The sequence below is a fragment of the Mirounga angustirostris genome, unplaced genomic scaffold (genome assembly GCF_029215605.1).
Source record: "Mirounga angustirostris isolate CCGP_5_RB_7025 unplaced genomic scaffold, mMirAng1.0.hap1 SCAF_17, whole genome shotgun sequence".
NCBI classification, from domain to species: Eukaryota; Metazoa; Chordata; class Mammalia; order Carnivora; family Phocidae; genus Mirounga; species Mirounga angustirostris.
The window spans coordinates 46,835,108-46,860,305 of record NW_026991725.1 but is presented as its reverse complement, the minus strand read 5'-3'; the positions used below and the strand labels follow the sequence as shown (position 1 = coordinate 46,860,305).

At 58.0% G+C, this 25,198-nt stretch overlaps 1 protein-coding gene across 1 annotated transcript; it reads right to left on the bottom strand.

Moving 5' to 3' along the window:
• Positions 1-596: 596 nt before the first annotated feature.
• PELP1 (proline, glutamate and leucine rich protein 1) lies at positions 597-22,113 on the bottom strand. Its single transcript, XM_064582556.1, has 17 exons — positions 21,771-22,113; positions 13,338-13,402; positions 12,847-12,952; positions 8,486-8,635; positions 8,240-8,311; positions 5,462-5,521; positions 5,019-5,169; positions 4,600-4,729; positions 4,359-4,446; positions 3,838-3,926; positions 3,641-3,757; positions 3,375-3,522; positions 3,102-3,261; positions 2,642-2,697; positions 2,322-2,528; positions 845-2,224; positions 597-748 (listed from the first exon to the last, which is right to left on the bottom strand). Exons 1-17 carry the CDS (start codon positions 22,017-22,019, stop codon positions 656-658), a joined length of 3,321 nt encoding a protein of 1,106 aa, XP_064438626.1. The 5' UTR covers positions 22,020-22,113; the 3' UTR covers positions 597-655.
• Between the last annotated feature and the right edge of the window lie 3,085 nt (positions 22,114-25,198).

Below are 25,198 nucleotides of genomic sequence, written 5' to 3'. Positions count from 1 at the left end.
GCCCGCTCCCGTGCACACGAGGGGCCCAACGAGGCCGAGGGTCAATGTGTTTACGGGGACGACACTGGCTGGGATGTGGCCACGGCTCCACGTGGAAGAGAGCGCGGGTGGGCTTCTCAAACTCCCACGGGGGGAGGATACGGGCACTGGAAGGCCGAGGCCCGGAGCAGGGCTCACACCTCAAGGAGTCAAGGCCCAGACTCCTCCGTACCTTTCACGTTTCTCCACATCCCATCACGACCAGCCTGCGCTTTCGGGCCAAGGGAGACGGGTAATGTGTGTGTGTGTCCGTTCGTGTTCACCCACCTTCACTCGCTGGGGCACGCGGTGCTCTGACCTCCCACACATTCCCACAGCTGGATCTGGACAAGCAGCGCCACGTCCTCACTCCTGGTCCTAACCACACGGGGAGCCCGGCACACGGCGCACCGCGAGCGCGGAGGGCGAACAGTGGGAAAATGTGGCCCAGCCCAGCTGTTGGAGAGCACGGGACGCCACACAGACACGTGGGGAGCGCTCCGGGTATCTTGAAAAGCCCGGCAGGCGGCGGGGCTTCTGGCCCGGGACGCAGTGGTGCAAAAGGCTGGAGCGGCAGGTGATATCCCAGGACATAACTTTATTGGAAAGCAGGGGGCTGGGGGAGTGCAAGAGAGGACTAGGAATCAGGCTCTGGGGCCGGCGGTGGCTTCTCATCATCAGGGGGACAATCGATGAAGTCAGCCAGCATAGCAGCCGTGTCATCCTGCTCCTTCAGAGACAAAGACAGAAAATTGGAAACAGTCACACGCACACGCGGGTCGGGCTGGGGACAGACACGGCGGCTGGGCACCCCCTGCCCACCCACCTTCTCCTGGAGGGCTGCCGTCTCGGCCTCCGCCTCGGCCTCCCCGTCTTCTGCGGCAGTTGTCTCTGGGAGGGGTGGCACCCTGTCACCCCCACTCTCAGTCCCCTCCTCCAGCAGGGTCGGGGGAGCCAAGGGCTCCTCCTCCACAAGCTCCTGGGGGGGTGGCCCGGCTGGAGGGCTCCCTGTGGCCCGCGGCCCCTCCCCCTGGGAGGGCAGCACCTCGGGGGCCAGCGTGGGGGCAGCCTGGGCCCCCGGCTCCTCCTCGGCCCCCGGCTCCTCCACCTCCAGCAGCAGCCCGGGCTCCCCTTCGGGCTCGGGCTGCACCGTCGGGGACTGGGCAGGGGGCAGAGCCGGGGCCGGGCTCGGGGGCGCAGGCCCCCCTTCTTCTGCCGGCCCTCCTGCCGGGCCGAACTCGGCCTCCTCCAGCTCTTCCAACTCCTCCTCGTCCTCCTCATCCTCCTCATCCTCCTCCTCCTCCAGCTCCCCTTCCTCTTCCTCAAACTCCTCCTCAAACTCTTCCTCCTCTTCTTCCTCCTCAAAATACTCCTCTTCGTCCTCCTCCTCTTCTTCAAAATCTTCCTCCTCCTCCTCCTCCTCCTCTTCCTCCTCTTCTTCCTCCTCCTCTTCCTCCTCCTCCTCATCACTGCTGTTGATGTTAATAACCGTCAGGTCTTCCTCCAGGGTGGGCGGGCCTCCGCCCCCAGGAGTTCCTTCAGGGACCAGCTGGGGGGGCGGCAGCGCCACGGGGCCCGGCACAGGGGGGGGCGGCGGGGGTGGGAGAGGCCCCGGGGCCGCGGGAAGCTCTTCGGACTCCTCCTTGGCTGGCACAGGAGGGGAGGCCGTGGGTGGCCCGGCTGGAGCCACAGGTGGGGGTGTGGTGCCCGAGGGGGGCGGGGGCGGCAGGGGCGGCAGCCCCTCGGGCACGATCACCACGCTGTCATCTGAGTCGCTCTCCAAGGAGATCTCCACGTCGGACGCCTCCTCCTTATCGTAGTGGACGAAGGCCGGTCTGGGCACTCTGCCCCCAAAAGTTTCATCCGGGGGCAGAGCGGGCGGAGGGGTGCCACTAGGGGCGAGGACGGGGTCCTCATTTGAGCCTGCCCGGTGGTTCTCAGGGCCGGGAAGGAGCCGGGGGGGTACGGACACCAGGCCTGGCACAGAGAGGCCTAAGTGGTTGGCTGTGGCTGGAGGTCCGGGCCGCGCCGGGGGCAGGGGGCCCGCCGGGGGATGGAAGGGGGGGGCCCTGAATGGAGACGGGGCCTCAGGAGGGGGGACGGGGGCAGGCGTGGGGCAGGGGGGGCCGGCGGGCTGCAGGGGAGGGACCCGGGGGTGGGTCAGGGCAGCGCAGACCACCAGTGCTTCCGAGCAGAAGGACGACACCTGGGGAAGAGGCCAAGGGCGCCGTGAGCCTCAGGCGCTGGGAGGGCGGGCCCAGGCTCACCCGAGAGGCAGGCGGCGGGCCCCAGGGGGCAGCTACCTCGAGGCTGTCCTCCCGCTGGCCGAGGGAGAAGGCGTGCAGGGCGCAGGCGAGCGGGGGCGGGCAGCGGGGCGAGGGCGCCAGCAGCAGGGCCAGCAGCAGGCGGTACAGCTCCCGACGGCAGCGGGAGCTGGTGTACGGGGAGCTGCCCAAGGTCTCGCCCCGCTGCAGCCCCATGACCAGGGGCACGACCAGGTCGTGCAGTCTCTGCAAAGAACACGGGCGCACTTGGAGGCGGCGCGAGGACCCGCGCCGCTCCTGCAGGGCCGCCCCCGGGGCCGAACGCCCCCGCGCAGGCAGTGCCCCCCAGCTCCACTGACCCTGTGAGTCTCCTCCTTGATGAGGGGCCCGCACATGAGGACGGTCCGGCTGAGGCCTGCGGGAGGAGGCGGCGTCTCAGGGGCGGGCGGGCGGCGGCAGGGAGCACGCAGCCCACGCGCAGCGGGAACTCCGCCGCCGCCGCCGCCGCCGCCCCTGCCGGGCTCCTCCACCCCGGCCGCGTGCGACGAGCGAGGAGGCGCGCTGCACACGTGCGCCCACGGGTCCGGGACGGCAGCGCACGAGCCCCGAGGGGACGGCCCCGAGCGCCGCGCGGGGAGAGCAGAAGCCCTGCGGCGCAGCCCCGCCGGAGCCGCAAGGGAACGCGGCAGGCGGAGCTGAACGGGAGCCTGCAGGGCCAGCGGAGGGCCGGAGCCCGATCTGGGGCAGGTCCCCTGTCCGTGACCCCCCTGCGCCGCCCCGCCCCCCCTGCCCGGGGCTGCAGGGCGCGGCCCCTCCCACCTCTCAGCGCGGCCGCGCACACGTCACTGTTGGCGTTGCTGTCCCCCTTCCGGTGGCTGGGCGGGGCCATGGCCTCCCCCAGATCCAGCTTCAGCTTCTTGGGAGCGCTGGGCTTCCCGCTCTGCAGCCCCCCGTCCGGGCTCCCCCGCGGGCTGCGCAGCTGGGGGGGGGGGGGGAGACCTGGGTCACCGGCGGGCCGGCAGGGGCGGGCGGCAGCGGGAGGCGGCGTCTGGCGCGCAGGCTCGCTCCGGCCGGGGCGGGCGCCCCGCTCACCTTCAGAGCGTCCGCCGGCGGGGCGATGTCACTGAGCAGGTGGGAGAGCAGGGCCTCTCCCGAGGCGCCCCCCTGCAGCACTCCCGCCGAGGCCCCACACACCTGCACCCAGAGCTCCAGCACGGCGTACACCTTGGTCCGCACGGTGCTGCGGGGGGGGGGGGGGAGGAGCAGAGAGCAGCCCGTGAGGGGGGCGCCGCAGGCCGGGTCCTCCTCGGAGCCCCCAACCCACCCTCCGCGGCCTGTGCCCTCCCCTTCACAGTCACCTGTAAGGCCTCTCCTGGCCTGGAGAGAGGGTATCCCTACCCATGTTCCAGGCATTGAGGACCTGGGGAAGCAGGCGGCTGACCAGGCCCCCGAAGCGCAAGAGGCGGCCTCCACACCTGGGGGTGAAGACAGAACAGTGACCTCCGTTCCCAGCCGGTCCTCGTCCCTTCACTACACCCTGTCCCCTCCCGCTCACGCGAGGATGAGTGCGGAGAGCAGGTCCAAGGCGTCCAGGTGGATGGAGGGGAGAAGTAGCAGCCGCAGGGGACCGTCTCCGAGCAAGCTCTGCAGGAAAATACGGGAGGAGTAAGGGGGCGGCAGGAGGGAAAGGGAAACAGGGAGACCGTGCACACGCAGGAAGGAGCCTGCCCCCATGCCCAGCTGGCCCAACAAGACAGACCCCGTCCTCTAAAACAGACCAGTGAGAAAGGATGACGGGGAGCACGGCTGAACCTCTCAACGGTGACCCAGCGGAGCCCCGGGTTCACCCTCCCTGGGGGAAGCATCTGCTGGACGGGTCCTGAAAACCGTGAGCGAATGCGCTCCGACGGGCATGTGTGTGGGGACAAGCACAGGGAGCGGCGGCATCCGGACGGGGGACGGGGCTGGCCGGACAGCCTCGGGGAGGACAGTGTTGTGGGAGCGCCGCCCCCACGCTGCTCTCTCTCCGCCCGGGGCCCGAGGACGGGCTGCGGACAGAGCCCCAGCTCCACTCACGATGTTCTTCGCGCTGATGCTGAGCGTCCGGCAGATGACGTCCAGGATTTCCTGCACAGGGACGGACACGGGAGCCCCAAACTCAGAGCTAAAGAGGGGGAGAGCAGAGAGATCCTCAGCGCGGGCTCCTCAACATGACCCAGCCTCCCACCCCCTTCCCGATGAGGACGACACCCCGAGCTCAGCCCCCGCCCTGGCCACAGGCCCCCACCGCTGTGCCCTCCGGCACTTGCTCGCGCACCTGAGCATGAGCCCCAGACAGCGGGCCAGTCCACAGAAGCGCTGTCGGAGCCGGAGGAGGGCGTGCGCGTCCCCGTCCTCCGAGGGCGTGAGCAGCACCTCCACCCCGGGGCCCTCATACTGCACGGGGGCTGCACGGAAACACAAGGACTTCGCGCTCCCAGGCCCTTGGTCCGCCCCCTTCCTCCTCCCTTGTGGAAGGGGACGCAGGCTGCTGGGACATCCGCTGCCCGGCCTCCACGGCCGCCCGCCCCTACCCATCTCTGCACCCTCGTAAGGGCCCCCAGCAGGCTGCGCAGGGAGGCCAGCACCCGCCCCCCGCTGCCCCTACCCGTCTCTGCGCCCTCGTACAGGGCCCCCAGCAGGCTGCGCAGGGAGGCCAGCACCCGCCCCCCGCCGCCCGCCCCCCGCTGCCCCTACCCGTCTCTGCGCCCTCGTACAGGGCCCCCAGCAGGCTGTGCAGGGAGGCCAGGAGACTACGCAACTCCTGCTGCCAGCTCTCCGTGTGCTTCAGGCCCTGGGAGAAGCCGGCCCCCAGCGACGGCAGCCGGGAGTAACACTCGCAGGCCAGCTGCGGGAGGAAGGTCGGGAGGCAGGTCGGAAGCGGTCAGACGGGACTCCAGCCCAGCCCCAGAGCCCCCCGACCCCCACGCGCCAAGAAAGAGCTCAGAGGGGAGCAGAAAGGACTTCGAGGCAGCGAGCCACAGACGGGAGCTGGAGGCAGAAGTTGCACTGTGTGGATTGTGTGCAGGGAACGGGAGGGAAGAGGGAACACAGTCCAACGGTGGGAACAGAGAAGAGCCGAAAGAACAGAAGCTCCAGCTCAGATCCCCAGGCTCACCACCTCCCTCTCTTCCCTTTACCTGCTGGAGCTGAGGGCTCAGGGCATCCACCCGGGACAGGAAAAACGAGGCCAGCTTGCCCTGGGTCAGAGGAAACAGGAAGAGGCTCGTAAGTCAGCTCCAAGGGCCAGAGACGCACACCCCCGTCCACTGCCAGGAGAACACAAGCGCAGGCTTTCTCCCTCCTGCGGACACGGGAGGCTCAGCACCAGGCCGGGCAGCAGACCCGCTGAACGTCAGCCCCCGTCCGCAGCTCGCTTCCCCGTTCGGCCCCAAAGACGCGGGGGCGGGGGGGTGTGTCTGCAAAATGACGGCCCCCTCCCTCCCTCCCTCCCTGCAGCTGCGACGAGACGAAGGTCTGAGCCAGGAAGGGAGGCCCCAGGCAGGGGTTCGAGGGCAGGGCCAGGTCAGAGTAGCCTGTCCACAGGCAAACCCCGCCGGCCGCGGGAAAGCCACAGCTACCTGGGGCTGGAGTCAGAGGGGCCTGCGACCATGGCTGGGAAGAAAGATTTTTACCGTTGCACTAACCTGAAAGCTAACTACAGACGTGGACAGAGAACCCCAGAGGCACCGGCAGCATCTCTGCCTGCCGCCAGGAGAAACCGCGCATTTTCGCTTCACATTATGATCAACAGGCGTCTTGAAACATCGGTCACGTGCGTCACTTGACTTGAAAGGTCTATGATCTTGTCGTCTGACGTGTTAACAACGAAACCCACGCTGCTCTATCACAATCGTTTAAAATACACGTTTCAATCAGAATCCGCTTCCCTTGCGATTCCGTGTGCTTTAGGAATTTAAAAGCATCTCCGGGAAGGAGTCCGTGGCACGAATGAGGGCAAGAACGCCGAAGTGGACACAGAGAAGGCGTGGAATGGGACCCCAGCTCCGGGGGGAAGTGAGAAGGCGTCAGGAAGACCCGAGAAGGGAGCCGGGGGCACAAGAGGCGCGGGCGCTGGGAGGCAGGCCCCGCAGGGCTGAGAGGAAGGGCATCCACACGGTCGGACCAGAGGGGAGACCACCGCCAGGAGCACACAGAGGCCGTGGACCCCAGGCTGGGGAGGACAGACCCCGTGGGGGCGGGGGCGCCTCGTGCACAAGAGTGAACTTGTGGGGGGGCCGTCGGCTGAGGTATCAGGCACAGGGAGCGACTTCTGGGACGGAGGCCAAGCTTCCCAGCCTCCCCCCATCCGCCCCGGGGCCGGAACCGCGTGAGGTTTCCCACATCACACTTCAGGACTCAGTGACCACCACGCAAGCGCTGTTCTCGCGATCCCGGGGCAGAAGGCCTAGAACCACTCCCCCTGGGACCTGGAGGGCACTTTCCCGCAATGCGGGAGGGTCCGAACACTTCAAACCAAGAACAGCGACCGCCCCCACGTCTCCTGATTCCCCTGCTTCCCCACGGACGACGTTTCCTAGACAGCAGCCGAAGGCCCGACCAGAGCGGCCCTGCCCTCTCGGCCCACTCCTGCTCACGGTCCCCCCCCACCAGACTGCGGCGCAGAGCGGGCTGAGGCCCACGGAAGGCTGCGCCCGTGAGCACGATAAAGCTCAGCTCGCTAACACGGCCCTGACGACCCACAGGACACACCGAAGCAAGGGCTCAGGCGGGACATTCCACCTGAAGAGCGGGCACGGGCGCGCACACAGCCCCAGGGCATGTCCCACGTGTCCCAGTGCACGGAACCACTCGTCACCTTGGCGAGGAGAGGCAGAGCCCCTGCGGGGCTGACTGCACAGCCTCGGAACGCCAGAGGGGCGGCATCCCGGACCGGGAGACCACCGCTGCCCTGGGAGCTTCCAGGGACGAGCCAGAGGACAGACAGACACTCCAATGGCACGTATCCGTTCCTCAGTCCCGGCTGCAAGGTCCTCCAAGTACAAACCGCCCCAGGAGCCTTGTAGATTCCTGCCCGACATGCTGGCAGCCGACGAAACCAAAACCCTCAGCAGAGGGCCGTTCTCCAGAGGACACTCTATTCTCAGCAAAATAAAGGCACACACGCCCTCTAACGACATATGAAGTCCTGTTAGCTCTGGAAAGGGCCCTCAAACTTCTGGCCCAAACTCCAGAAACTTACGGACGAATTCTCCACACTCACAGGGACCATGAAGAGACACCAGTGCAGGAAACATTGGACATCCCAGAGTCCCCGACTATTTGAATCCTGGCCGGGCAGTGACAGTTTCTCCCTGCGTCTCACAGGTGGGGGGCAGGGGGTGCAGGCAGACACAGATACACCCACTCGGAGCTGGACCAACGGAGCCCTGCAGTAACACCTCCCTCCTCTGACCAGAGCGGGCTCTGGCACAAAGACCCAGCCTGCATCATCCGAGCGGTTCATTTACAGAGCATTTTAGAAGAAAGGCAGAGTTGACGGAACTCAGTAAAACTTTCGTTAGAAAAACAAAACAAAAAAACCCTCGTACGGGTCATGACGGAGAGAGTTTAGTCCGGAATACGCGTTAATACAGGGAAGAAGTAAGTCCGAAAGGCTTCCTGGAGGAAACAGCAAGAGCTGTAGGCACCAAGTGAAAGAGGATCAGAGGAAAACGGGCAGGGCAGAAAGGGGAAGGAGCCCCGGCTTCGGCAGCAGACCCGGGTTCCGATCTTTACCGATCTCAGGCAAGTTGGTTTATCTGTGAGCAGGAAAGGCTACGAGGTGGCGCGGTCCCATCTGCGGAGTCAGGTGACCGTGCGCTCAGCGGACAGGGGCTCAGAATCCTCTGCTGCGGGGTCTGAGCTAAGACAGCGAGGGTTACGCGGGTGGAAGAGGACTGTGGGTGCATACTTACTTTGAGAGACCCACAGGCCCGAGGAAAGTAGGTCATGCAGGCCTTCATTCCCTCCAGCGCTGAGAGCTCACACTGTGGGCAAAAGAGAAAGTCAGGCCGAGGCGCAGAGCCCAAAGCCCCCAGCCCCCCGGCGCAGGCCACCACCCCTCACGCACCGTCCTTGGCTCTCCCTCCCTCCCCTCCCCGCTCCCCCCTGCTCCCTGCACTGTAACCCGCTGGAGGGTGGGGGGCCGGGAGGGGTCTCACCTCCGGCCTGAGGCCCAGCAGGGAGGTGAGGAGGCCGGGGAGGTGGTTCATGGAGATGTCCCGGAAGAGCGTGGGCAGCTGGGCCGCGTAGCGGAGCAGGTCCCTCAGGACGGCCACAGCCAGCTCCATCGTGGGGGGCGGGTCCTGGGACTAACGGAAACGACACCCATGCGCCTGAGCTCGCCGTCGCGGTTGCCAAGAGGCAGGGCGGCACGGGAGGCAGGACACACAGGGCTGCTGAGAAACACCAGTTACGTCACCGTTGCCCCAAACCCACTAGGGACACGGGGAACCCCAACGTGGCGTGTTTGTCTACAGAAAGGATGCGGGTCTGCACTTTAGTATCACGGGCATCTGGGGACTTGAAATGTGTTCCGAAAGGAAAGAAACAAAGCCAGGCCTTACAGATCTGACTAATGGGAAGATGTCGAGTTTCTGGCTCCCCCGACTGCGCTTCCCTACTGGGAATGGAGGAGAGCACTTCTTGCCCTGAGGACAGCCTCAGCCACAACAAAACCGCCCCGTGTCGCCAAGCGGGCTTCGGCCTGGCTCACACCTGTCCTGGACTCGTGGAGAAAGAAACAGTCTGGATTTAGGACTTCCCTGGAAAATTAACACGTATTACGGGAAACAGAGTCGGCACCTGTCTCCCACTAGACCCGAGGCCGCAGGTACAAGATGAGTAGGAACACTTAGCAGGAAAGTAAGAACGGGGGCGGGGAGGGGGCAACTGGGTGCCGGGCTTGGAGGAGGGCATGTGATGTGATCAGCACTGGGTGTTACATGCAGCTGATGAACTGCTGAACGCTCCATCTGGAACTCACGATGTACTATATGTTGACTAACTGAATTTAAATTAGAAAAATAAAAAGTAAATTAAAAAAAATAAGAATGGAGGGCCCTCCAACACTGCCCAGTATCCCCCCTGCATTTCGGTCCCGTTAACCAGCCCCTCCACTCACACCTTCTCCCACCGCTGTGACCTTCACAGAAGCCCAGGGACGGGCAGGAGTCCCCGGCCAAGCCTGACACCGCCCCCTCCGTTCTCACCACCCTCCCTCCATCCTGTCACCCAGCGCCTGTCCCGCACGTCCAGCTAGCCCCTCAGAGTCCTCTGCACGCAAGTGCCCCCTCCGTAAACACCCTTCCCGAGCCCCGCCCCCTGTGAGGCCCAACATCTGGATTGTCTGGCTTCCCCACTTCCGTTCGTTCTCCCGAGCTCCGCCGTCTCCTAACCCTTGAGCTGCTAAATCTGAAACAGGATTCCATCCTCACCTCGCTCCACCTCAGACAGGTCCCACCTCTTCCCTCCGCGCACCCACCCCACAGCCCTGCTATCCCGTCTGCGGCGCATCCTCTCAGCTCCCCCTCCCCTACCTGGCCGTGTAAGGGGGCGAGCCGGCACATCCGGTCCACGGAAGTACCCGCGCTGCCACCCCTCCCCTCTGGGCCTGGCCGTCTGGGTGCTCTGAAATCTGGGAGTCATCCTGGACACGCCTATCCCACCATCGGGACCTGCCCACTTTGCCTCTAACCCTCTCCTGAACTCAATCAACTTCTCATCATTTCTGCCTCCAATCTGGCTTTCTAGTCCTTTCTCCACACAGCGGCCAAGGTAGTACTTCCAAACGAAAATGTGATCATGTCATCACCACCACCACCTCCTCCTCCTCCTCACCCCTACTCAAAACGTTCCATGAGGGACGCCTGGGTGGCTCAGTCGGTTAAGCATCTGCCTTCAGCTCAGGTCATGATCCCAGGGTCCTGGGATCGAGTCCCGCATCGGGCTCCTTGCTCGGCAGGGAGCCTGCTTCTCCCTCTCCCTCTGCCTGCCCCTCCACCTTCTTGTGCTTTCTCTCTCTCTAATAAATAAAATCTTAAAAAAAAAAAGACACACCTCCCACGAATTCCAAGTGTTCTAAGAATAAAAACCAAGCTCCCTAACATGCCCAGGCCACCACACGTGGTTTGGTCCCCACTCCAATCACATTTCTCTCCCCCCTACTCCAGTCACATTTCATCGACCCCACTCAGCCACACCAGCTTGCTTATAATTCTCCAAATGGGCCAAACTCCTCCTCTCTCAGGGCTTTTGCACACTTACAACACGTTCTTAGCCCAATCGGCTCGGAAAGGCCCTCCCTGGACCAGTGGCCCAGAGCGGTCCAGTCTGACTCGGGTTCTCTGGTATGTCTTCTCAGGGAACTGCGCTCTTTACCCCCACGGCACCTGCTGCGGTGCCACTTCAACCCACTGCGCCTCCTTCTTCTGTTTGTAAGCAGGCTCCATGCCCGACCTGAGCTGGAAAATCACCACCTGAGGTTGAGAGTTACCGACGGAGCCGGCCAGGCGCCCCACTGTACGTTTATTCTAGTGAAGTCTCTTCTGCTAGAAACGGGATCGGCAAACGGTACAGTCTGTGGGTGCCTGTTTTTGTATGGCCCACAAACTAGAAATGAGTTTTACATTTTTAAAGGGCTAGAAAAGAAAAAAAGAAACAAAATGCAACAGAAACCATATGCGGTTTGCAAAGCCGAAAACATTTCCTATCTGTATCCCGGAGCAGAACACGGAGAACCCTCAAGCCTGAAACTAAGATAACATTGCACGGCCAGCTGCACTTTAACAATAAAAATTTTCCTAAAGAAAAGTTTGGCCAAAGATAGGACAGAAAACTACCTTCAGATTATTTTGTTGCAGGGGAAATAAAAGGAGTCACATGGTCAGCAGCATGATTTAGAGAATTTCTGAATAGACAGAATTCTGAGTATGTTGAGGTGTTCAGCACCTACCTAGTATAACTATCTGAGAAAGTTTCCAGGAGTTTAAAAACTCAGAGGCTGATTAAAACTGAATGGGATCTGAACACTGCCACATACGTTTACAACTATGTAAATAAAGAACAATAAATTGCAAGAGCAATATAGAGAATTAAAATGCTCTGATCGCAGGTGAAAATTAAAACAGAAAAACTACAACAGAGTAACTATGGAAGAAAAACATCTTCCACTCCGATACGTGGATTTATGGATTTCTACGATGGGCTGCCACATAAGTACTATTTTTTTATTTTTGTCAAAGATTTTATTTATTTGACAGAGAGAGACACAGCGAGAGAGGGAACAAAAGCATGGGTAGTGGGAGAGGGAGAAGCAGGCTTCCTGCCGAGCAGGGAGCCCAATGTGGGGCTCGATCCCAGGACCCTGAGACACTGAGACACTAAGACCATGAGACCATGACCCGAGCCGAAGACAGACACTTAACCGACGGAGCCACCCAGGCACCCTATCCTCACATCTTTTAATATCTTTGGTTGATGATTACATCTTAAACTTTTAGGGTAGATATGATTATATAAATGCTTCCAAAGTGTTTGACAGCCAAAGCCTCTCTGAGCTCCAGACCTTCCTTTGTCTTCAGGAACCCAAAATGATGATCTCCCTTGTCCCAAGTCGGCACCTCCTCCAGCGTTTCCCACCCCTTTCTTTCTTTCTTTTTTTTTAAGATTTTATTTATTTATTTGACAGAGAGAGACACAGCGAGAGAGGGAACACAAGCAGGGGGAGTGGGAGAGGGAGAAGCAGGCCTTCCGCCGAGCAGGGAGCCCGATGCGGGGCTCGATCCCAGGACCCTGGGACCATGACCTGAGCCGAAGGCAGACACTTAACGACTGAGCCACCCAGGTGCCCATAAGTACAATTTATTGATCTGATCCAAATACATCCTCTGAAAATGTGAATACCAGCTACTGGAATGAACCATTAGGAGATGGTTTACATGGTGTATTTTCTGAATAAAATCGTTTTTTTTTTAAATTTACTATCTGCAAACATTTACTTCATGGGAAATTCTCCAACCCCCCATGCTGGACTCCGAGCCCACGCCAGTGGGGTCCAGGGTCACCTGACCACTGTCCCCCCAGAGCTTAGCACTCAGCCCCCTGTGCTCAGAATGTGCTTGCTGAAGAGCTACGTGGGGAGATCATCAAAGCATGTAAGAGCTGAAAAATCTGAAAATGTTAAAAGAGAAAGAAGGGAGCAGGGAAAAAAAAAATAAATAAATAAAAATAAAATACCTGGAGAAAGGAACTTTCGAGATGTTGCATGTTAGAAAAGCTAGCGAGGAAGTGAAATCGGTCAGTGGTTGCAGTATGTGAAAGATCGAATGAATTAAAATTACCCCCTGGATAAAAACATCAAAAAGTTTACAGCCGTGTTTGAAGCTCACGCTCTGCTCCCTGCTGTCTGGGCGCTGCCTCGGTCCTCAGGACTCGGTGTCCAGGCCGGGGACGTGCGCGGGCCGGGGACATGTGCGGCCGGGGCCTGAGGCATGGCGGCGGGGCTGGGGGTAAGAACCCTTACCTGCAGGACCTGCTGAATGCTCCGGAGCCAGGACACGCAGTGCTGCTGGAACATCTCCGTGGGGCTCTCCCCCACCAGCAGGGACAGCAGACACAGGCCCTCAAACCTGACAAGGAAGCATCCAGTGACGATCCGCAGCGGCTGCCATGCTCCCGAGAACGCTGGTCACCGCGCTGGGACGCTCACGGGGCCAGAGCAGACGCCACCTCCAGACCCTCGGTGCTTTCTAACTCCCGAAATGCCTGGAGGGCTTGGGGTGAGGTGTGGGCAGCAAGGAAGCAAGGACCGGAGCTGATCCCAGGTGGGACAACCCGGAGGCCGGAACAGGCGGGGCTTACCCCAGGGGGGCCCAGGAAAAGAAGGAAACGCTCCACCCTCTCAACGGAGAAGTCTCTTTGAGCCCACGGGGTGGTGACAATGGATGGACAGACAAATGGACAGCCCGCTTAAGGAAACATCCCCCTGGAGAAAAAAGAGGCTTAAAGACTCACCGGGTTTTGATGGAACCGAGCCGTGCATTACTGAGACCCACCAACGCCCCGACGGCTGACAGGTTCTGGGGGAGCAAACAGGGAAGCGAGTCAGGATTAGGACGCTAACGACAGGGGAGCGCTTCTCTGGGCCCTTCCCTGCCCTCACCTACGAAGCCTCTCCTGACGTCATACCTCCTCTGAGCCCGAGGCCCCATTTTCAGCAGCTGACACACAGAAGCCTGTGCCTCGGGCCTTCCTCCAGGCCCGTCCTGCCTCATCCCTTCTCCCACCTCCCACCCAGCAGGTTAGGGCCCCGCAGGACAGCCCAACTCAGCCCAGCAATGCGCCTCCCTCAGCTCGGTGTCCCTGGACGGCGACCAGTGCAGATCCCACACACGCCTGCTGGATGGACCTCGTCTGTTACCCTCTTCCTTCACCCCAAGCCCTCCTTGTCCCGTTCCCGGCTCCCCGAAAGCCGTTAACCAATGTCAACACAGACCCAGTCAGCCAGAGCCTCCTTCCCTCACATTCCAGGGGCCCTGAGATAGGTTTCCTCCGCAGCCCTCCCCCCAAAAGGCCACGCTCCTCTCGTGGCCCCTGGACCTCCCTAACTGGGCTCATCACTCATTCTCCCGACAGACACGTGGAGTCAGATGAAGGAATCCAGAGCCGGACAAAATAAACAAGGTCGCTCCTCTCATGAGGGGTAATGTTTATTCACTTATTCCGTCAGTGTTTATTCAACGTCGACCTCACCCGGGACATTGCTGTAGGTGCCAGGGAGCTTGTATTCCAGGTAGAGGAGGCAGAAAATAAACAAACGACCAAACACGAAACAGTGTGTGGGATGCGCTAAGTGCCCTGGAGCGGAATACAGCAGACTCAAGAAGGAGCGAGGGCCTGGCGCAGGGGAGGGAGATCGTGTTTCACGCGGAGCAGGCACAGGAACCCTCCCTAAAAACGCCATTTGAGCAAAGTGGAAGCAAGACGCATTCCTATCCGCATACCCTGCTGACGGGGTCGTAAGATGGTGCAGCCACTTTGGAACATTCTGGCAGCTACTCCGAAGGTCACACAGCACACGACCCAGCACTTCCACGCCCGGGGACACGCCCAAGAGACCGGAGAACCTAGTTCTCACCAGAACTTGCACGAGAAGCTCACAGCATCACCCCCAACAGCCCCAAAGTAGAAACAATCCACCAAGTGGTGAATTAATGACAGAATGTGGCATATCCACGACAGAAGAGCTGTGGCCATTAACAAAAAAAATGAAGTTCTGAGACACAGATAAATGTTAAAAACATGATGCTACATGAAAGATGCCAGACCCAAAAGCCACATGTTATAGAATTTATTTATATGAAACGGTTGAGGTAGCCACACCCAGAGACAAAAAGTAGAGTGGCTGCGGGGAAATGGGCAGTGACCCCCATGGGGCACAGGGCTTCCTTCTGGATGGATGACATGTTCTAAACCCAATCGGGGTGGGCACGCCCGGCCAGCGCAGGCGGGGAGCACTCGACCCTTGATCTCGGGGCTGTGAATTAGAGCCCCACGTGGGGTCTAGAGATTACTCAAAAAATAAAATCTATAAAAATAATAAAAAAAATGAATAAATGAAATTGATCATGGTGATGGTTGCTACAGAAGAGCAAGGAGGCGAACTGCGGCGAGGGAAGAGTGAGCAAGAGGCAGAGGTCATCAGAGTGGAAAGTCCCGGGGGCAGGGCAGAGGTCTCAGGGTCGTGCAGGCAACGGGGGATCTGTACTCTGAATAAGCTAAAGGCCACGGCGGGGTGGGGGGGAGGGGGCACAGTGATATTATCTAACCTAAATGTATTTTTTCAAATACATCCGCAACACTTGAGTCGCTTGCTGGGAGGCAGATGCAGACGGGAGGAGGTTGTGGTGAAGATCCAGGGGAGAGGTGACCCCCCTCAACCAGCGCAGTGATGCTGGGGACACGGAGTGTCAAACTCTGGATCTCTTCTGAAGGTAGAACCAACAGGACAGGGTAACAAACTGGACATGGGGGAATACAGAGAAGAGGCAAAGACGATTTCAAGATTTTTAGCTTGAGCAACTGGGCAGATGGAGTGGTGGGTTCCTAAAAGGGGGACTCTGCAGGAGGCGCGGGCTGTGGGGGAGAATCAGAAGTCCGGGCTCAGATACGAGAAATCTGGGACACCCACCTAACATCAGCTCGGACGTGCCAAACAGGTGCATGGCGGGCGGGGCTGGATGAGGAGCGATCGCGGCTGGAGCATGAATTTGGAACTTTGGCCGCGGACGGGGTCAGCTCACCCAGGGAGAGTGTGAAAGAGAGGAAAGCGGTAGGAGCACGGGGCTCTTGGGCAAACACTCAGAGGCCGGAGAGGAGGAGGAACCAGTGAAGGCAGAAAGGACGGACGGGAACGGTGACCGGAGACTCAGGACAGTGGTGTCCCAGAAGCTGAGAGAAGTTTCAAGAAGGAAGGAGGGACCAACTGTAGGAAATGCTGCAGACCCTGGTGGTCTCGGGCGGTCTTCGAGAACTGCCACGTGACTGGGTAAAGGGGTGATTCAGCCAAAGGGTAGGCTGGGAGCCTCAACGGAAGGAGTTGTAGGGGACGGCCACTGTGGGAATGATTCGTTCAGGGCAGAATCTTCCACGGATAAAACACGAGAGCGGAAGGTTGACGAGACACAAGACGTTGCTATACTCTCCCCACAGGACGCTTCTTACAGAAAGAGAAACCACGACTTCACAGTGAAGAAACCTGGCAAATGCCACCTTAACCCAGTGATCGAAGACACACACCAGTAACCGGAGAACCCCGTGTTACACACCACACACCCCCACCCACGCTGACGCACCAAAAACACCTTGCTGCAGTATTCCTGCCAAAAATACAACCTGCGTCAACCACCAGGACACTGCCCTGAGCCCGCACTCAGGGAGAGCCTGAAAAATACTTATCCTCTCTCTCTTCGGAAACGTCGCTCTTCAGACAAAGCCCGAGGAGCAGCTTCGGTTTAAGGACGCCAGAGACAGGGACTCCTGCACCGAGCCCTGTACCCCATTCCCCTCCTTTGGCTAAAAGACACCTTCAGGACAACGGACAAAACTGAAGGAAAATCTGTGGATTAGGTAACTTGTCGTATCAGTGTGGATTTTCTGGCTTTGATGGTGGAAGTGTGGTTAAGGCACATCCTCTCTAAGGCAGAACAACCTTAGAGATGAAAGGGCACCACGCCTGCAACTTACTCTTACAAGGACCCAGAAAAAATGTGCAGAAGATGATAAAACAAACATGCATTTAAAATGCTGACGTTTGGAACACCCCGGGTGGCTCAGCTGGTTAAGGGATCGACTCTGGGTTTCAGCTCAGGTCATGATCTCAGGGCCATGATGTCATCAGGCTCTGCACTCAGCGGGGAGTCTGCTTGTCCCTCTCCCTCCCTCGCCCTCTAAAATACCTCTAAAATACGTAAATAAATCTTTAAAAAATAAATAAATAAGATGTTGATATTTGGGGCATCTGGGTGAAGGGTATACGGGAATTCTTTTAATTATTCTTTCAAATTTTCCACAAACTTTGTCATTTCAAAGCAATGTTATTAAAAAAAAGGAGAAGAAGAAGAATGGGAGAATCGGAGACAGCAAGTACAACAATTCTTTTGAGGAGTCTTGCCATGAAGAGAAATGGGGCAGGAGACGGCGGGGTTGGGGGGTGGGGGAGGGGGGTGTTAAAAGCAGCTCTGAGCGGTGCGCTGACAAAATGCTCCGACAGAGGGAAGATCATCCTGATGAAGTGGGGGGACAGGGGCTAGATCTCATGCACAGAGGGCTGGCCTGAAACAAGGGCATGGACCAGCTCACCCCTCGCCATGGGAGGGAAGGCAGAACGTATGGACACAGATGCAGTGAAGCCGGCAGATAACCCACGGGACTGCCCATCCGACTGCCTCTACCTTCTCGGTGAAACGGGAAGCAAGTCATCAACTAAGAGGGAGGGTGCAGAGAAGGAGTCAGAAGTTGTCTAGGATGGGACGCCTGGGTGGCTCAGTCGGTTAAGCGTCTGCCTTCGGCTCGGGTCATGATCCCGGGGTCCTGGGATCGAGCCCTGCATCGGGCTCCCTGCTCTGCGGGGAGCCTGCTTCTCCCTCTGCCTCTGTCTCTCTCTCTCTGTCTCTAAATAAAATCTTTAAAAAAAAAACAAAAACTTGTCTAGAAAAGCGGAAATGCGGCAGGATTGCTGGGCAATGCTAGGGTCCCCTGGAGGTGATGATGGCCGTGCGTGCTAAGTGAGACCAGTCCGCAAGGAGACCGGTTCTTCTGCAGTCACAGTAAATTCACCACAGCCGTGGTACTGCCAGGCACGTACAACCAAGGGAGAGGGGCAGCACAGGGATTATAATGGAATGTAAACTGGGTAAGAAGGGAAAAGAGAACACGACAGACAATAAACAGGTTAATTTTCAAATGCTGATAAATGCTAGGAAGAAAACAGAATAGGACAGTGTGGCAGAGAATGCCCAGAATGGGACGGACTGGGACGGGGTGGTCAGGAAAGACTCCTGTGAACAGGAGCACAGAGGCTGAGACTTAAGTGAGTTCACCCTCCCATGAGTTTCCCGAGTTTCCCAGCGAAGAGCCAAGGAGCTGGTGAGCAATGTCCTCAGCATACTCTAGAAACGAGGTTAGCCTGGGCAGCTGGAGTACGGTCCAGAAGTTGTACGAGATGAGGTCTGGAGGTTAGCAGAGGACACACGAGGCAGGGCCTCATGCAATGATAAATTACTGTGTGGTTCTGAGCAGGAGAATGTTGTCATCTTATTGATATGAATACATGTTTTTTAAAGTAGGCTCCATGCCCAACATGGGGCTTGAACTAACAACCCTGAGATCAAAAGTTGCATGCTCTACGGACTGAGCCAGTCAGCACCCCTTTTATTGATATTTTTAAACAGATCACTGGCTACCGACTGGGGAATGGAACAGGACAAAGCCCTGGGGATAAAGACAGAGTAAGACAATCCATCCTTCTAAGAACGTGCAGTTTTAGGGGAAATGAGATGTGGGATGTGCTTTAAAATGCTGGGGGAGGGGGCAGAGTTGGGAGGATGGGCATGAAACTATGTTGGTAAGAAGTTCATTGTTAAATTTGGGTGACGGGGAAAGCATAGGGTGGGATGGTTTAAAATACTATTTTTTTTTTTTTGAAGATTTTATTTATTTATAGAGAGAGCACAAGCAGGGGAGAAGCAGACTTCCTGTGGAGCAGGGAGCCCGATACGGGATTCGATCCCAGGACCCTGGCATCATGACCTGAGCTGAAGGCAGACACTTCACTGACTGAGTCACCCAGGCGTCCCTCAAAATACTATTTTCTCTACTTTTGTGTAATCTGAATTAAGTTCCATCTTTTTTAATTACACATAAAAACAAAGCAAATCAAAGCCTAGCTGTTTGGTGTGAAGGAAGAAGGTTGTATATACACATGAAACGAATAAATACATCGTTTCAATACGTTGCAGGAAAGACAGCTAAGGTTTCCCAAAGGCAATGAGAAGCACAGAACTGAGAAGATTTTTGTGGGGAGCAGGGAAGCAGCACAGAGAGGGACCCCAAGCAGAGAACAGTTAAGTGCAAAGGCCTGAAGCCAGGAAAGCCCAGCTAGTGATGGATTTTAAAGCACGGCAAACGGGATCAGAATTTTACTTGAGGAAGCTCACTCCAGCTGCCGTGCGAGAAATGGATGAAATGCCACAAGACTGAGGCAAGAAGACAAGTCAGGAGACTTGCTATAAGCCACACCAGAAACTGTGAACGGATCCAGTCTCACTGTGCAACTACGAGTTCACAGTACCTACAGGAAAGCAAGTTGTGATTCAGCCTAAACGGATGGCCCAATCAATGGATCTCTGTCCTTCCAATAAGCTCCAAGCCTATTTACTTACTTTATTTCTCATCTCAATTAGACTAGAAATTCTCCAAGGGAAAAGACTATGCCTATCTGTCTACCCAGAAACAAGAAACAGTAGCTAACGCATAACAGGTACTCGGTAGTGTTTGAATGAAAACATGGGGAAGCAAAGCAAACCCTCCAGGTGGCGGCACCGCAAACCCTGTGAACCGAGAATCCAATACGAAAGACGAAAGACGTTAGCGAGAAAAATGGCAGGATATGCCCAAAAATGTGGCACTGGCAATATTAAAGGGGGAGTCTAGGTTCCCACATCACCCTTAGCTTTGCTCTAAATTCTACTAGGCTTTAGACACTTGCGGAAAACAAGCAAGACGTTGCGTTTGTGAGCTTGCCTTGAGGGGGGCAGGGAAAGCTTGGGACGATGAAAGAAAGCACACATGTACAGACAGAAGAGACAGTATTTCAGAAATACTTAAACCCACGTGAATTAGAAGACGGAGATCGAGAAGAGAAAACGCGTAATCAGTTCCCACTCCCCAAAGTGGGCTGAGATAGCAGAGATACAGACCTGGCAGCCTCCACAGTGAGGAGTAATGTCAGTATCAGCGATAAGACCGTCCCTGACCAATCTGGGGCTAAGCTCAGAGAACCACCCAAGGTTGTGACAACCCTCTTCCTGGAAGGAAGCATAGTGCTGGGAAGGTCCCAGTAACAAACATGGGACAAAGAAGACCTCATGTATATGGATCTTGAGGGGTGGCTAAAATTGGGGGGGAAGGCGGCTAGGAGAGGACGGAGGGCAGGGGCTTTTAAAGGAGCACCTACCCTCAGACATCACGTTGGACACACTATGCCTTCTTACAATCAGTGCTTTCACCTGGGCGAGAGGACACGGTTCAAGCTAGGACCAGGGCAATGGGAAGGATATGGAAAGGACTGGACAGATCTGAAAGCTACTTAGATAATAAAATCAGGGGTGCCTGGGTGGCTCAGTCGTTGAGCATCTGCCTTCGGCTCAGGTCATGATCCCAGGGTCCTGGGATCGAGCCCCGCGTCGGGCTCCCTGCCCCTCGGGAAGCCTGCTTCTCCCTCTCCCACTCCCCCTGCTTGTGTTCCCTCTCTCGCTGTGTCTCTCTCTGTCAAATAAATAAATAAAATCTTTAAATTAAAAAAAAGATAAAATCGGGGTGCCTGGGTGGCTCAATCGTTAGGCGACTGCCTTCGGCTCAGGTTGTGATCCCAGGGTCCTGGGATCGAGCCCCGCATCGGGCTCCCTGCTCAGCGGGAAGCCTGCTTCTCCCTCTCCCACTCCCCCTGCTTGTGTTCCCTCTCTCGCTGTGTCTCTCTCTGTCAAATAAATAAATAAAATCTTTAAATTTAAAAAAAGATAAAATCGGGGTGCCTGGGTGGCTCAGTCGTTGAGCGTCTGCCTTCGGCTCAGATCATGATCCCGGGGTCCTGGGATCGAGCCCCGCATCGGGCTCCCTGCTCAGCGGGAAGCCTGCTTCTCCCTCTCCCACTCCCCCTGCTTGTGTTCCCTCTCTCGCTGTGTCTCTCTCTGTCAAATAAATAAATAAAATCTTTAAATTAAAAAAAAAGGTAAAAGTGGGGCGCCTGGGTGGCTCAGTCGTTGAGCGTCTGCCTTTGGCTCAGGTCACGATCCCAGGGTCCTGGGATCGAGCCCCACATCAGGCTCCCTGCCCCTCGGGAAACCTGCTTCTCCCTCTCCCACTCCCCCTGCTTGTGTTCCCTCTCTCGCTGTGTCTCTCTCTGTCAAATAAATAAATAAAACCTCTAAATTAAAAAAAGATAAAATCAACAGGACTGCATCATGAGAGAGGTATGGGAGTAAGAACGTGTTTAGGATGACATCTGGGCTTCTAGTTTGCGGAACTGAATGGATGTTAGTACACAATCCTAAGGACCCCTTCTAAGCCAGCCTACAAAGCTCTGCCTGACCTCTGCGTTGGCCCCCCATCAGCCTCACTGCGCCCACCGTCTTCCCCACCACCTCTGAGCCCCCCCACGACGCCCCTCTTTTCACCTCCTTCCTACCACAGGACTTGCCCATTCTCTCCCCCTAGCCAACCCTCCACCCATCGGGGAGGTGCGGGTCTCAGCTTAAACTCCAGCGCCTCAGGAAAAGCTCTGCCATCCTCCAGGTCAGCTTGGAGGTCCCTACTACGCGGTCCTCACAGGGATTCGCGACAGTGTGTTCACGGCCACCGCGGCTGTGAGCGGAGCGCCCGGGGCTCAGCCGCAGTAAGAGCTCGGTCGGTATTCGTCGTCCCCATCCGTTGCCTCCGTCCGGACCACCCCAACCCCAGACGCGCGAGGGAGCGGGGAGACGGGGCATCCAGCCGGCGGCGGGGCCCGCCGAGCGACCGCCAACAGCCCAACGGCGGAGCAGAGGCCCTTCCTGTCCCCCGGGTTTCCGCCGCCCGCACTCCCGCGGGCTCCGGCAGGGGCGCCCCCGCCCCCGCGCCCCCGGCCCCCCAGCTCCCCAGCGGGGCCGCGGGCGCGCGGGCCGCACTCACCTGGGCCCCGCCCACCGTCCCATGCAGCCGCAGGAGGCACATGAGCCCGGGCAAGTGCGGCGCCGAGCGCACCGGGGGATGCGCGGGCGCCACGGCGCTCCCCGCGCGCGGCTGCAGCAAGCCGGACACGCTCTCCAGCAGCAGCAGGCGGAGGCGCGGGCCCGAGCCCGCCGCCGACGGACCCCCGGCCCCGCCGGGCACGCCGGCCGCGGAGCCCGCCGAGGGCCCGCTCAGAACGGCTGCCGCCATCTTCGCCCGGGCTCCGGTGGTGGCGTGGCGCGATGACGCAAACGCACCGCGACGGGCGCCTGGTGGGGAGGGGGCGCGAGGAGGGGGCCGCGGCCCTGCGCGCCGGGCGGCCGGGGGCGGGGCTCTGCGCGCCGCGCGCCAGGGAGCATGCGCGGGCGCGGTGGGCGGGGCGGGCGGGCCACGTGGGCCGGACAAAAGGCGCGGGCGGCCCCGGGCTGAGCCGAGCCGAGCCGCGCGGGGCCCGGACGCGCGGCCGTCCGCGCGCCCTGCGAGACAGGGTCCAGGGGCAGCGGCCTCTGCCCCGGGCCCCCGCCCAGTGCAGCGCCCGCTTTCCGACGCCGCTCCGCGCACGGTCACGCAAACACGCGGTCCGTCTTGCGGGAGCAGCGGCCGCACCCGGCCTGTCCCACGAGGTGCCCCTCGTGGCCGCTCTACGCCGCTCTCCCAGGCTGCAGGCTGCAGTGCAGTGGGCGCGCCGTGATTCGGTTCTGCCGCGTCCCTGCAGCCGCTCCGCTCCCCCCCGCGCGCACCGAACGCTCCCGCACTCCCCTCTGCGTGCCTTTCGTGCGCGGGGTGGCCTAATACTCCGAGGGGAAGTCAAGGCTGAGGGTCGCCTTTACTCCCCTCTTCCTGCCCCTCTGTCCAATCCGTCTTCAAGTCCAGCTCATCGACGCGGAACGGCTGGTTTTGTCTCTTGTTTCTCCATCTCCGGGCCCCTCTGGTCCCAGCCACCATTCTCTTTTTTTTAAGATTTTATTTATTTATTTGAGACAGAGCATGAGAGGGGGGAGGGTCAGAGGGAGAAGCAGGCTCCCCGCCGAGCAGGGAGCCCGACGCGGGACTCGATCCCGGGACTCCAGGATCATGACCTGAGCCGAAGGCAGTCGCTTAGCCAACTGAGCCACCCAGGCGCCCAGTCCTGGAATTTCTTGAATGGAGCCAGCGCAGTGCAGGGGGAAAGCAGTGGGCTTGGAATCAGACGAGGTGGCTCTAGACCCAGGAAGAACAGAATGAATCCAGACTCCCGAGGTGGGTGGGAGGCCCCGAGGACACCTGGGCCTGTGGGAGATGTTCATCTATCCCCGAGGGGGTCCTACAATTTGTCTTATTTTTAATATTTTAATTTTCCTTGGGACACCTGGGTGGCTTAGTCAGTTAAGCATCTGACTCAGGGTTGGCTCAGGTCATGGTCTCAGGGTTCTGGGATCCAGCCCCGTGTCAGGCTCCTTGCTCAGTGGGGAGTCTGTTTCTCCCTCTCCCTCTGCCCCTCCCCCCCCAACAATACATTAAAAAAATATATTTTAACTTTCCTTGGTGCCCAATCCAGGACTTTCTCTACCACATCATCTCTAGGTTTTTATTATGGACAATTTCATATGTACACACATAAAAGACAATATGAACCCTCATGCATCCAAGTGTCCATATTCCAGCCTCAGTGATTATGAACACAGGGTCAGTCTTGTTTCTCTGCACTTCCCATCTTCCAGCCTATCCCTGCCCTCTTCATCTGCTCACTCATTGAGTCAGTATCTCTTTATTTTATTTTTTTAAAGATTTTATGTATTTATTTGAGAGAGAGAGGGAGAGGGAGAGAGCACGAGCAGGGGGAGCAGCAGAGGGAGAGGGAGAAGGAGCACCCCGCTGAGCAGGGAGCCCGATGCGGGGCTCGATCCCAGGACCCTGAGATCATGACCTGAGCCGAAGGCAGACACTTCACCGACTGAGCCACGCAGGCGCCCCCCAGCCACCATTCTCATCGGGCCTCTTACAAAGGCCTCTTCCTGGCTCCCCTCTTGGCCCTGTGTGGTCCCTTCTCCGCAGAGCATCCAGAGTGGTCTTTCTCAAGTCTTAAGCCAGCCCTTGTCACCCTCTGCGTAAAGCCCTTCAGTGGCTTCCAAATAGGTGACTGGCTCCTAGCATCCATATGATCCGACCTCCACACAGACCACAGGTAGCCTTAGTCTCCCTGTCTTTTCCTATCCTTGAGCCAGACTAGCCTTCTCTCTACCCTCCAGCAAGCCCACTCCCACCACATGCTGCTGCTTCTGCGTGGAGAAATTTTTCTTTCAATCTCTGATACCCTCTTGCCATCCTCAAAGAGGGCTTCTTTAAGTAGCCCCCACTCCAAGCCCCTTCACCCTTTACCACATCACCCTGCTAATTTTTTTTTAAATAACTCATAACACTATCTCAAATGTATTTCTTTCTTTCTTTCTTTCTTTCTTTTTAAGGATTTTATTCATTTGAGGGGCACCTGGGTGGCTCAGCCGTTAAGCGTCTGCCTTCGGCTCAGGTCATAATCCCGGGGTCCTGGGATCGAGCCCCACGTCGGGCTCTCTGCTCCACAGGAAGCCTGCCTCTCCCCCTGCTCATGCTCCCTCTCTCTGTATCTCTGTGTCTCAGATGAATAAATAAAATCTTTAAAAAATAAAAATAGAAATAAAATACATGAGAGGGGTCTTCTCTTCCTCACTATGTTAGTCTTATCACCTAGAATAGTGCCCGGCACATAAAAAGGGCTCAACAGGGCGCCTGGGTGGCTCAGTTGGTTAAGCAACTGCCTTCGGCTCAGGTCATGATCCTGGAGTCCCGGGATCGAGTCCCACATCGGGCTCCCTGCTCGGCGAGGAGCCTGCTTCTCCCTCTGACCCTCCCCCCTCTCCTGCTCTCTCTCTCTCAAATAAATAAATAAAATCTTTAAAAAAAAAAATTTAAAAAGGGCTCAACAAATATTTGTTGAGTGAATAAATGAGAGTTGGATGAAAGAAAAAGCCTACTTTTAATTTTGACAGGAACTGGCAAAATGCCATCTAGAAAGGTTGCCTTGACTTAACACCCCTGCCCATCGTATGAAATAGTGCTTTATGCAAAATCCCGATACTAGGTTTATTAGTGGGTAGGAACTCTTCGTAGATGTGGGGAGTTATTCTCCATTGTTACGTGTTGCAGGGTCACAAGAGGCTTCTTCCAATTTGTCATTTTATTTATTTTAATCTCTTAGTCTTCTTGAGGTAGGGTGTTTCGATGAAGGCCACGGACTCTGAACTAGACTGCTGGGTTCGGACACCAGCTTTGCCTCTTGCTAGCTGTATGAACCTGCAAGTCACTTAACTGTGCCTTCACTTCCTCATTTGTAAAGCGGGGATAATTATAAAACCTTAATGCATAGAGCTGTA